At 38.2% G+C, this 13,958-nt stretch overlaps 1 protein-coding gene across 1 annotated transcript; it reads right to left on the bottom strand.

Annotated features, from left to right (window-relative positions):
• Positions 1–1,421: 1,421 nt before the first annotated feature.
• Positions 1,422–8,603, bottom strand: LOC120066631 (troponin I, fast skeletal muscle-like). The gene is made up of 6 exons (XM_039018060.1): positions 8,596–8,603; positions 8,055–8,097; positions 7,748–7,876; positions 7,486–7,575; positions 1,651–1,827; positions 1,422–1,511 (listed from the first exon to the last, which is right to left on the bottom strand). The coding sequence occupies exons 1-6, from the start codon at positions 8,601–8,603 to the stop codon at positions 1,422–1,424; spliced, it is 537 nt and encodes a 178-aa protein (XP_038873988.1).
• Between the last annotated feature and the right edge of the window lie 5,355 nt (positions 8,604–13,958).

Here is a 13,958-nt window from a genome sequence, read left to right as displayed (position 1 = left end):
ACTGCAAGGTTGTTGGGTCGAATCCTCGAGCTGACTAGGTGAGATAAAAAATAAAATAGATTTTCCCTTGAGCACTTAACGCTAATTGCTCATGTAAATCGCTCTGGATAACAACGTCTGCTAAATGTAAAACATATGTATGTGATTTTTAAAAATGTATTTAACCTTTGTTTAACTAGGCAAGTCAGTTAAGAACACATTCTTATTTACAATGAAGGCCTAGGAACAGTGGGTTAACTGCCTTGTTCAGGGGCAGAACAGAGATTTATACCGTGTCAGCTCAGGGATTCAACCTAGCAACCTTTCGGTTACTGGCTCGAAGTTCCAACCACTAGGCTATCTGCGGCCCCAAATGATGATGGTGAGATGGTGGGAGATGTGATGGTTGGAGAATAAATAAATATCCTCAATATATAGACACTTACCACTGAAGACTCCATCTGATGATTAAGGGACTGTTTCTGTTGAGAGTAGGAAAGTAATAAATTACAGTAAATGGCAATGTAGACGGGAAAGATAATTTGAAACAATTTAACTCTGATTTTGAAAACATAAAATTGCTTAGTCAATGTGTTACTTTTAAAACAATTCAACAATGGACTAATAATATACTTGATAACTTTGTAATGCAAAGAAAAAGAAAAACGAATAAAGAAACTCACCTTATTTTCAGTTGCCCTAGTGGTAAAAAAAACAACAGAATTAGGAATTAGCATATGCAGAATAGCAGGATCTCTATGGGAAAAAGCTACAAAGACCTCAAATGTAGAAACCGGTACAGAATGCAACAGAAAAAAGCTGTGCCCAATTTTTAAAGCTCTTAAAATACATACAAAATCTCTAAAACAAACCTCATGATTTCACTTAACATGTCTTGGGAAGTGATCTTAATCCAACAGTAAATGAATAACAATCCAAATACAGTTGTATAACATGACATAAAGCATTGATTTCAAAACCTCTAGAAACTCGTTACATGTTGCTCCATTTAGACTCAATTGAGATGAGTATCAACTATAGCAGAGATTTGCATGTTTGAAAGAGAGATGGGCAGCTCAGCACTCTAGTGTAGAACATTACCAAGAGTCCACCCTATACGGTAATAGTACAGGATAGTGGTTCCGAGATATAGCATTTTAGTTCTCTTAGTGTATCAGCATGACAAAATATAAATAACACAAACTAAGAAAGATTTCCTTTAAAGGCAATTTATTAGAAAAGTTGTCCACTTTCACCTCTACTACAGTAAACCAACTGTCAAACAATTACACACATCTTGTTTCTGTTTCTTTCTGTCTTCAAAAGAAACAAAGATGTATTACATAGTTCTGATATTAGTTGTAATGAATATCAGTATGTGGTTGACAGCTAGACATTACAGGACAGTAGTCAGCCACATCACACAAACACATCCCAATGATCTAAGAATCTCCCTGAAACATCTTCTTCCTGCCGTCCATGCCAGCCTTGTCGTCAATGTTCTTACGCCAGTCACCAACGTCACGCAAATCCTTATCCTGTGATGATAGAAAGGGTGAGAAGACATCGAAGGGTGGAATATTAAGGCCTAAAGTTCATTCAACATTGACAATGTCTCCCGATGCGATATCTCTGTAATATATTGTGTTAGCCTGATGGACAGATACTCACCTCTTTCTTCTCGTCTTTCTTCACTTGTTTTAGGTTGGATCTCAGATCCATGGTCACCTTGTGCTTGGAGCCCAGCAGAGCCTGGAGCATAGCATCAGCAGACATACGCACTTTCTTCAGAGCTGGCTTCTTGAACTTGCCCCTCATGTCAACGATTTTTATGTTTAGGTCTATAACCTGGTGGGTGTAATTTTATACAGGAAAATCAGTGATGCAGGAGGGCTCAACGGAGGAAACATATACAAAGTTTGGACACACCTACTCAATGCAGGGTTTTCCTTTATTTTCACTATTTTCTACATTGCAGAATAATAGTGAAGACATAAAAACTATGAAATAACACATATGGAATCATGTAGTAACCAATATATTTTATATTTCAGATTCTTCAAAGTAGCCACCCTTTGTCTTGTCTTGCTTTCTGCAGTGATACGCCATCCCATCTGGTTGGAGCTTAGTGCAACTATCATTTGTTTTTCAACAGGACAATGACCCAACACACCTCCAGGCTGTGTAAGGGCTATTTGACCAAGAAGGAAAGAGATGGAGTTCTGCATAAGATGACCTGGCCTCCACAATCACCCAACCTCAACCCAATTAAGATGGTTTGGGATGAGTTGGCCCACAGAGTGAAGGAAAAGCAGCCAACAAGTGCTCAGCATATGTGAGAACTCCTTCAAAACTGTTGGAAAAGCATTCCAGGTGAAGCTGGTTGAGAGAATACCAAGAGTGTGCAAAGTTGTCATCAAGGCTGGTGGTTGGAGCGTTGGACTAGTAACTGAAAGGTTGTATGATCAAATCCCTGAGCTGACAAGGTAAAAATCTGTTGTTCTGTACCTTAACAAGGCAGTTAACCCACTATTCCTAGGCCGTCATTGAAGATAAGAATTTGTTCTTAACTGACTTGCCTAGGCTAAGGGTGGCTACTTAGAAGAATCTAAAATATAATTAGATTTGTTTCACACTTTTTTATTACTACATGATTCCATGTGTTATTTCATGGTTTTGATGTCTTCAATATTATTATACAATGTAGAAAATAGTCAAAATAAAGAAAAAACCTTGAAAAAGTAGGTGTGTCCAAACTTTTGACTGTTACTGTAATTACAGTATATACAGTACATTCAATCAGTGTAGATGAAGGGGAGGAGACAGGACAAAGACGGATTTTTAAGCCTTGAGAGACAAGCCTTGAGAGACAAAATATTTAAGTGCCTTTGAACGGGCTATGGTAGTCGATGCCAGAAGCTCCGGTTTGAGTAAGAACTGCAACGCTGCCGGGTTTTTCATGCTTAACAGTTTCCCATGTGTATCAAGAATGGTCCAACACCCAAAGGACATCCAGCCAACTTGATACAACTGTGGGAAGCATTGGAGTCAACATCAGCCAGCATCCCTGTGGAACGCTTTCGAAACCTTGTAGAGTCCATGGCCAGATGAATTGAGACTGTTCTGATGGCAAAAGGGGATGCAATATTAGGAAGGTTTTCCTAATATTTTGTAGACTCAATATATATATATATACACAGTTGAAGTCGGAAGTTTACATACACTTAATTTGGAGTCATTAAAACTCGTTTTTCAACCACTCCACAAATGTCTTGCTAACAAACTATAGTTTTGGCTGGTCGGTTAGGACATCTACTTTGTGCATGACACAAGTAATTTTCCAACAATTGTTTACAGACAGATTATTTCACTTATAATTCACTGTATCACAATTCCAGTGGGTCAGAAGTTTACATACACTAAGTTGACTGTGCCTTTAAACAGCTTGGAAAATCCCAGAAAATGATGTCATGGCTTTAGAAGCTTCTGAAAGGCTAATTGACATCATTTTAGTCAATTGGAGTTGTACCTGTGGATGTATTCCAAGGCCTACCTTCAAACTCAGTGCCTCTTTGCTTGACATCATGGGAAAATCAAAAGAAATCAGCCAAGACCTCAGAAAGAAAATTGTAGACCTCCACAAGTCTGGTTCATCCTTGGGAGCAATTTACAAATGCCTGAGGGTACCATGTTCATCTGTACAAACAATAGTACACAAGTATAAACACCATGGGACCACGCAGCCGTCATACTGCTCAGGAAGGAGACGTGTTCTGTCTCCTAGAGATGAACGTACTTTGGTGCAAAAAGTGCAAATCAATCCCAGAACAACAGCAAAGGACCTTGTGAAGAAGCTGTGGGAAACAGGTACAAAAGTATCTATATCCACAGTAAAGCGAGTCCTATATCGACATAACCTGAAAGGCCGCTCAGCAAGGAAGAAGCCACTGCTCCAAAACTGCTATAAAAAAGCCAGACTATGGTTTGCAAATGCACAATGGGACAAAGATAGTACTTTTTGGAGAAATGTCCTCTGGTCTGATGAAACAAAATATAATTGTTTGGCCATAATGACTATCGTTATGTTTGGAGGAAAAAGGGGGAGGCTTGCAAGCTGAAGAACACCAGCCCAACCGTGAAGCAAGGGGGTGGCAGCATCATGTTGTGGCCGTGCTTTGCTGCAGGAGGGACTTGTGCGCTTCACAAAATAGATGGCATCATGAGGCAGGAAAATTATGTGGATATATTGAAGCAACATCTCAAGACATCAGTCAGGAAGTTAAAGCTTGGTCGCAAATGGGTCTACCAAAGGGACAGTGACCCCAAGCATACTTCCAAAGTTGTGGCAAAATGGATTAAGGACAACAAAGTCAAGGTATTGGAGTGGCCATCACAAAACCCTGACCTCGTTCTATAGAAAATGTGTGGGCAGAACTGAAAAAGCGTGTGCCAGCAAGGAGGCCTACAAACCTGACTCAGTTACACCAGCTCTGTCAGGAGGAATGGGCCAAAATTCACTTAAGCTTATGGAAGGCTACCCGAAGCGTTTGACCCAAGTTAAACAATTTAAAGGCAATGCTACCAAATACTAATTGAGTGTATGTAAACTTCTGACCCACTGGGAATGTGATGAAAGAAATAAAAGCTGAAATAAAAAATTCTCTCTACTATTATTCTGACTTTTCACATTATTAAAATAAAATGGCGATCTTAACTGACCTAAGACAGGGAATTTTTACTAGGATTAAATGTCAGGAATTGTGAAAAACTGAGTTTAACTGTATTTGGCTAAGGTTTATGTAAACTTCCGACTTCAACTGTATATATATATATACACTACCATTCAAAAGTTTGGGGTCACTTAGAAATGTCCTTGTTTTTTAAAGAAAAGCACATTTTCTGTCCATTAAAATAACATCAAATTGATCAGAAATACATTGTAGACATTCTTAATGTTGTAAATGACTATTGTAGCTGGAAACGGCAGATTTAGTAGCAAAGTAGCTATCCAGGCAAAGGGTGGCTACTTTGAAGAATCTCAAATATATTTAGATGTGTTTAACACTTTTTTGGTGACTACATGATTCCATATGTGTTATTTCATAGTTTTGATGTCTTCACTATTATTATAAAATGTAGAAAATAGTTTAAAAAAAGAAAAACCCTGGAATGAGTAGGTGTGTCCAAACTTTTGACTGGTACTGTATATACACAAATACTTTATTGTAAATAAGAATAGAATATGTATCTCAACATTTCTAGATTAATGTGGATGCTACAATGATTACGGATAATCCTGAATGAATCGTGAAAAATGATGAGTGAGAAAGGTGGGTCAAAGATCATATTCCCAAGACATGCTAACCTCTCCCTATTACCAGTAACAATTCATCCAGGAATTTCCGTAACCATGGAAGCATCCACATTAACGTAGCAGTGTTTAGAAACATATATTCTTATTTACAATAAAAGTGACTCCAAAATGACAGGATACATTATTTAACATTCATTTCTATTTGGCACAAAATAATCTGAAACACAATGAAAACGAACTTGAAATGCATCCAACAAGATTGTACGGTCCCAAACGTGATGTAGTCATTGCGTGCTAGGAATATGGGACCAAATGCTGAACCTTTGAGTACTTAATTTATAAGAATCTTTAGGGTAGTCAATAATTTTGTCCCCTAACTTTTTGAGAAAAAAATGATATTAATCGTTAAACAATATCTCTTTCTCTGAGCAATTGTATTACTATAAAACAATATAATTTCCTTTTTTTTGTTGCATAAAATATAGCTCAAATTTTTTATTATATATTTTATACAGTCATTATTGCTCATCTTTATCAAGGGTGTCAATAATTTTGAACCTCACTGTGTGGTAGATAGAACAGTGCCTTCAGAAAGTATTCACACCGATTGACTTTTTCCACATTTGTTGTGTTACAGCCTGAATTGTAAATTGATATGATTTAGATTTGTTTGTCACTGACCCACAAACAATACCCCATTATTTCAAAGTGGAATTATGATATTTCTAAATGTGTACAAATTAATAAAACATGGAAACGTGAAATGTCTTACAGTATGTCAATAAGTATTCAATCCCTTTGTTATAGCAAGCCTAAGAAAGTTCAGGAGTAAAACCATGCTTAACAAGTCACATAAGTTGTATGGGCACACTCAGTGCGCAATAATAGTGTTTGAAATGATTTTTTTGAATGACTACATCATTTCTGTACCCACATATACAGATAATTGTAAGGTCCCTCAGTCGAGCAGTGAATTTCAAACACAGATTCAACCACAAAGACCAGGGAGGTTTTCCAATGCCTCGCAAAGAAGGGTAGATGGGTAAAAAAAAAAAAAACAGAAAGACAGACATTGAATATCCCTTTGAGCATGGTGAAGTTTTTAATTACACTTTGGATGGTGTATCAATACACCCAGTCACTACAAAGACACAGGCGCCCTTCCTAACTCAGTTGATGGAGAGGAAGGAAAGCGCTCAGGGATTTCACCATGAGGCCAATGGTGACTTTAAAACAGCTACCAATTTTAATGGCTGTGATGAGAAAACTGAGGATGGATCAACAACATTGTAGTTACTCCACAATACTAACCTAAATGTCAGAGTGAAAAGAAAGAAATCTGTACAGAATAAAAAATATTCCAAAACATGCATCATGTTTGCAATAAGGCACTAAAGTAAAACTGCAAAAAATGTGGCATAGAAATGAACTTCATGCTCTTAATACAAAGTGTTACATTTGGGGCAAATCCAACACAACATCTCATTGAGTACCACTCTTCATATTTTCAAGCATGGTGGTGGCTGCATCATGTTATAGGTATGCTTGTCATTGGCAAGGACTAAGGAGGTTTTTTTTACATAAAAATAAATGGAAAAGAGCTAACCAGAGGCAAAATGCTAGAGGAAAACCTGGTTCAGTCTCCTTTCCAACAGACACCGGGAGACAAATTCACTTTTCAGCAAGACAATAAGCTAAAACCCAAAGCCAAATTAACACTGGAGTTGCTTACTAAGACAACATTGAATGTTCCTGAATGGCCTTGTAACAGTTTTGACTTAAAATGGCAAGACTTGAAAATGGTTGTCTAGCAATGATCAACAAACAACTTGATACAGCTTGAAGAATTTAAAAAAAGAATAATGTGCTGATATTGTACAATCCAGGTTTGCTAAACTCTCAGACTTACAAAGAAAGACTCACAGCTGTAATTGCTGCCAAAGGTGATTATAATGTGTGTATACTTATGTTAATTATATATTAGTGTGTTTTATTTTTATTTGTAATGTTTTTTATGTTAGAATTTTTCTTCCACTTTGACATTACAGTGTATTTTCTGTAGATCATAGACAAAAAATGACAATTAAATCCATTTTAATCTGTTAAAATGTTTGTTGCGGTGTGAATACTTTCTGAAGGCACTGTAAATATATTATATTGAAACATAAATCAATTAAAAGAGGGTTGCTTACCTCATTGCAAACCATGACTGCTTTGTATTCTAAGTTGTATCTCTCCTCATCAATCACATTAATTTTGTCGTACATCTTTGTGCAAAGGTCCTAATGAAAGAATACAACAAAGAAAAATGTTACCACCAGCATATAATACCTATTTTTATACCTTAACTTCCTTGGTACAGCTGAACCTGATAGAAGCACAACTCATACAGCACACTGTATCAAGCAGGTATGATATGTTTTCATAATATCTGTGAATATCTGAATATCATACCACCAAATCATCCTTGGAGTGGGGAATGTCCAGAGGAGGGCAGTTCTCGTCCATGTATCTCTCCCTCTCTTTAACTTTCTCTAACGCTTCAGCTTCGAGCAAATCCTTAGCAACTGCCAGCATACAACTCTGAAGACAAATTTATGACAACCTATATTTTGACAGTTGATAAGACGATTGACCAATATCTCCCTTTGTTTTACTACTTTATAAAAAAGTGTCTTTTATTAATATTTTTATACATTATTTACGTTTTTATTACATAAAAAACAAAGCATTAAAGGAAGGGCTGAGTGGGATTCCTTACCTTCAGAGTATGCTTACGGCTTGAGGACACATTGCCTTTCTTGCTATTGGACAAAGGAGAGAAAGTCAGGTTTAGTAACACTCCAAACCAACTCATATTACATCATAATCCAATTCTGAATGATGTCTCTGCACAATTTTTGTTTTAAGTGTTCCACTGTCCATACTTTCATACTTGCATATTTTTGTTGTTGCTATAAACCGCATCATTCAAACATGGATTTATGGCACAGTGGACACATGTTTTATTTATTTGGTGCAGAGACAATTCAGAATGGGATTCTGATTTAATATGAGTTGGTTTGGAATGTTTTGGAGCATTTTCCATCATGCTTTAGACACATTTTCATAATGTATTGTAGTCAATGGCAATTGATTACTCAGCAAAATGTTACAACCAATTTTCTCTGTAAGAAACAAGATATAAAACAATGGTTTGGGGGATCAACTACAAGCCCAGAGAGAGTGAAAATAAGGCCATGTAAAAATGAGTGAAAGACCCCTTTGAAACACAACATGCAAACGAATTGGCATATACTTACTCAGCCATCTTAAGTGTTTGGTGTCTTCTATTCCAAAAAATGAAAAACAATAATAATCATGAAATGTGTACTTATAACAGCCAACATTTTACCAACAATACTAGTATATCCTCCATCAACTATACAAATACGAAAACTATACCAATACGATTACTGATACTATTATATACAGTTCCAGTCAAAAGTTTGGACACACATACTTATTCCAGGGTTGTTCTTCATTTTTACTATTTTCTACATTGTAGAATAAAAGTGAAGACATCGAAACTATGAAATAACACATATGGAATCATGTAGTAACCAAAAAATGTTAAACAAATCAAAATATATTTTATATTCTTCAAAGTAGCCACCCTTTGCCTTGATGACAGCTTTGCACACTCTTGGCATTCTCTCAACTAGCTTCATGAGGTAGGCACCTGGAAACATTTCAATTAGCAGGTGTGCCTTCTTAAAAGTTAATTTGTGGAATTTCTTAATGCAGTTGAGCCAATCAGTTGTATTGTGACAATTTATTTTACCTTTATTTAGCTAGGCAAGTCAGTTAAGAACAAATTCTTATTTTCAATGACGGCCTAGTAACAGTGGGTTAACTGCCTTGTTCAGGGGCAGAACGACAGATATTTACCTTGTCAGCTCAGGGAATCATTCTTGCAACCTTTCGGTTAATAGTTCAACACTCTAACCACTAGGCTACCTGCTGCCCCTACAATGTAGGGGTGGTATATTGAAGATAGCCCTATTTGGTAAAAGACAAAGTCCATATTATGGCAAGAACAGATGACGCAATCTCAATCGCACTCCACACTGCCCTTTCCCACCTGTACAAAATGAACACCTATGTGAGAATGCTGTTCATTGACTACAGCTCAGCGCTCAATACCATAGTGCCCACCGAGCTCATCACTAAGCTAAGGACCATGGGACTGAACTCCCTCTACAACTGGATCCTGGACCTCCTGACTGGCTACCCTCAGGTGGAAAGGGTAGGCAACAACATGTCTGCCACGCTGATCATCAACACTGGGGCCTCTCAGGGGTGTGTACTTAGTTCCCTCCTGTACACCCTGTTCACCTATGACTGCGTGGTCAAACACGACTCCAACACTATCATTAATTTTGCTGATGACACAACACTGGTAGGCCTGATCACCAACTACGATGAGACAGCCTATAGGGAGGAGGTCCGAGAACTGGCAGTGTGGTGCCAGGACAACAACCTCTCCCTCAATGTGAGCAAGACGAAGGAGCTGATCGTGGACTACAGGAAAAGGAGGACTGAACAGGCCCCCCATTAACATCAACAGGGCTGTAGTGGAGCGGGTCGAGAGATTGAAGTTCCTTGGTGTCCACATCACCAACGATCTATCCTGGTCCAAACACACCAAGACAGTCGTGACGAGGGGACTGTTTTCTCTGCTACAGCACGGCAAGCGGTACCGGAGCGCCAAGTCTAGGACCAAAATGCTCCTTAACAGCTTCTACCCCCAAGCCATAAGACTGGTGAACAATTAATCAAATGGTCACTGGACTATTACATTGACCCCCCCCCCCCCCCTCCATTGTTTTTGTACACTGCTGCTACTCGCTGTTATTATCTATGCATTGTCACTTCACCCCTTCCTACATGTACAAATTACCTCTAACCTGTACCTCCTCACACTGACCAGGTACCGGTACCCCCAGTATACAGTCTCATTATTGTTATGTTATTGTGTTACTTTTTATATTTTTTTACTTTAGTTTATTTGGTAAATATTTTATTAACTCTTCTTGAACTGCATTGTTGGTTAAGGGCCTGAAAGTAAGCATTTCACGGTAAGGTCTACACTTCTTGTATTCGGCGCATGTGACAAATAAAGTTTGATTTGATTTGAAACAAGCAAAGATAAACGACAGTCCATCATTACTTTAAGACATGAAGGTCAGTCAATACGGAACATTTCAAGAACTTTGAACGTTTCTTCAAGTGCAGTCGCAAAAACCATCAAGCGCTATGATGAAACTGGCTCTCATGAGGACCGCCACAGGAAAGGAAGACCCAGTTACCTCTGCTGCAGAGGATAAGTTCATTAGAGTTAATTGCACATCAGATTGCAGCCCAAATAAATGCTTCATGGAGTTCAAGTAACAGACACATCTCAACATCAACTGTTCAGAGACGACAGTGTGAATCAGGCCTTTATGGTTGAATTGCTTTAAAGAAACCACAACGAAAGGACACCAACCAATAAGAAGAAGAGACTTGCTTGGGCCAAGAAACACAAGAAATAGAGATTAGACCGGTGGAAATCATCTGTCCTTTGGTCTAAATTTGAGATTTTATATTTTTGGTTCCAACCGCCGTGTCTTTGTGAGACGCAGCGGAGTCGGTGAACGGACGATCTCCGCATGTGTAGTTCCCACCATGTCACTTTGCTGGTGACACTGTCAGTAATTTATTTATAATTCAAGGCACATTTAACCAGCATGTCTACCACAGTGTTCTGCAATGATGCAATGATTCATTTATTTATCAACAGGAAAATGACCCAAAACAACCCTTCAGGCTGTGTAAGGGCTATTTGACCAAGAAGGAGAGTGATCGAGTGCTGCATCAGATGACCTGGCCTCCACAATCACCCGACCTTAACCCAATTGAGATGGTTTGGGATGATTTGGACCACAGAGTGAAGGAAATGCAGCCAACATGTGTTCAGCATATGTGGGAACTCATTCAAGACTGCTGGAAATGCATTCCTCATGAAGCTGGTTGAGAGAATGCCAAGAGTGTGCAAAGCTGTCATCAAGGCAAAGGGTGGCTACGTTTCACTTTTCTTATTTGAGCTGTTCTTCCCATAATATGGACTTGGTCTTTTACCAAATAGGGCTGTCTTCTGTATACCACCCGTACCTTGTCACAAACAACTGATTGGCTCAAACGCATTAAGAAGGAAAGACATTCCAAGGCACACCTGTTAATTGAAATTAATTCCATGTGACTATCTCATGAAGCTGGTTGAGAGATTACCAAGAGTATGCAAAGATGTCATCAAGGAAAAAGAGTGGCTACTTTGAAGAATCTAAAATCTAAAATATATTTTAATTCGCTAAACACTTACGGTTACTTTCTGTTTCCATATGTGTTATTTCATAGTTTTGATGTCTTCACTATTATTCTACAATGTAGAAAATAGTAAGCATGAAGAAAAGCCCTGGAATGAGTAGGTGTGTCCAAAGTTTGACTGGTACTGTAGGTTTAGATAAATTGAGAATGTTAGACAGGTCAATACAAAACAGTTTCACTTTTTTCAAGCACATCGAATAACATCTCTCTAGATTGTTTCTAATTGGTGTTATTGAGTCTGTCCCTTCTTATAATTGTCCCCACTCTCCTATACTTCCAACAGGGGCCATGCAGCCAGCATTGACAATGGACGTCTTTGCTTGGGTTTGTAATGGAGACAAGTAATTAGAATACATTCTGAATCCCTTAAACTCAGCCGACACAATCTTTGGTCTGGGCTCAGGGTGTCCCCGGAGATGGGAACGTTATCTTGAGTTGAGTGGAGGAGATCTAAATTGGTCCTAGATCTTGTCTTAAGTGGCTCTACTTTATGGCAGACTTGTCTCCGAGAGGTCACAGTAAGCCAACACGACAGCTGGTGGTGCCTTCTAGAACATCCCTTAGATGACCAAGACGTTAGGCCACGTTAGGCCAAAAATAACTGCTTCTGCTCTATCAGGTCTGTTCAGTGCACTAACTCAACTGTCTCCACTCTTCATGATTACATACACTGAATAGATGTTATAAGCATCTCTCTTTTTCTTTTGAGGGTAATTATTGTTCAGATTCAAATTCAGATTAGTTTACTGTGTAATAAACCAAAGCCATGAATGTCTCATAATGATATTTAAAGGAGTAGAGTTCTCAAAAACTCCAGTCCTGGACAGTACATTTCAGACCTGCAGAAGAGTGGGTACTTCACAGAGCTGCACAGTACTTTTAAAATTGGAATAGTATAACTCCAGCTTCAATAATCTCAATGACACAGGCATAGAGGTATTTACAATACAGCAACTCTTGTGTGCTGACATGTCAGCTGTTCAACTTGCCGTGGTATGAGGTCATCTATTAACAAAGACATATCCTCACTAAGCCCATGAACTCCAGTACAGTAACTCAAGTGCTTTAGTCATATCGAAAATCAAAACGCAGGACATTTTTGCGGCTCCGAAAACGTAGTGGAGCAAATACTGTGAATTAGGTTATACACTGGGTGTACTAAACATTAGGAACACCTGTTCTTTCCATGACAGACTGACCAGGTGAATCCAGGTGAAAGTTATGATCCCTTATTGATGTCACTTGTTAAATCCACTTCAATCAGTGGAGATGGAGTGGAGACAAGTTAAAGAAGGATTTTTGAGACATGGATTGTGTGTGTGTGCCATTCAGAGGGAGAATGGGCAAGCCAAACTATTTAAGTGCTTTTGAAAGGGGTGTGGTAGGTGCCAGGTGCACCGGTTTGAGTGTGTCAAGAACTGCACCACTGCTGGGTTTTTCACACTCAACAATTCCCTGTGTATATCAAAAATGGTCCACCACCCAAAGGACATCCAGCCAACTTGATACAACTGTGGGAATCATTGAAGTCAACTTGGGCCAACATCCCTGTGGAACGCTTTCGACACCTTGTAAAGTCCATCCCCCAACAAATTGAGGCTGTTCTGAAGGCAAAAGTGGGCGCAACTCAATATTAGGAAAGTGTTCCTAATGTTTTGTACACTCAGTGTATGTTCAGATGGCGAATTAGGTGATGTATCAGAGATGTCTACGATGTTGTAACAGGCTGTTTAGTTATTTCCAAAATATGTTGACAGGAAGGAAAACATTTGTAGATCACTTTCAGATCCATGTCTTGTGGTGGTGTACCCTTTCAGCATGTCAAATCATCAGTCCATATATCAATCATTTACCACCCCATGGATAATTATACAGTTGATGTCTGCTCACTAAAAACATATTTAATACACTACTGGTACCTGAGAAACTTTTCTTTATGCAAATACTACTATTGAAATGTTACACATTAAGATCCATCAACAACATAAATCAAGAAATACTGTACAAAACAACTGAAACGTCAAATGTGTTGAAATAAACCAAGTAATTAAGAAATTTATGTATGCACTTTAAAACACTGATGTCAATATTTTATCATTTATATTTGAGTCATTTAAACATGGATCATTTTATTGCAATCCAGCCGACTATGAAAATATGTATTAGTGAAAGACATTACATTTGTTTAAATAGGAATAAAATGTAATAGACAGAGAGCATTACCATGTGAAGCAACGATCCAAAAACCTTAATTTAT

Source organism: Salvelinus namaycush, chromosome 21, assembly GCF_016432855.1.
Source record: "Salvelinus namaycush isolate Seneca chromosome 21, SaNama_1.0, whole genome shotgun sequence".
Classification (NCBI taxonomy): domain Eukaryota; kingdom Metazoa; phylum Chordata; class Actinopteri; order Salmoniformes; family Salmonidae; genus Salvelinus; species Salvelinus namaycush.
The sequence above is the reverse complement of the archived record's forward strand: the minus strand, read 5'-3'. Positions and strand labels throughout refer to the sequence as shown.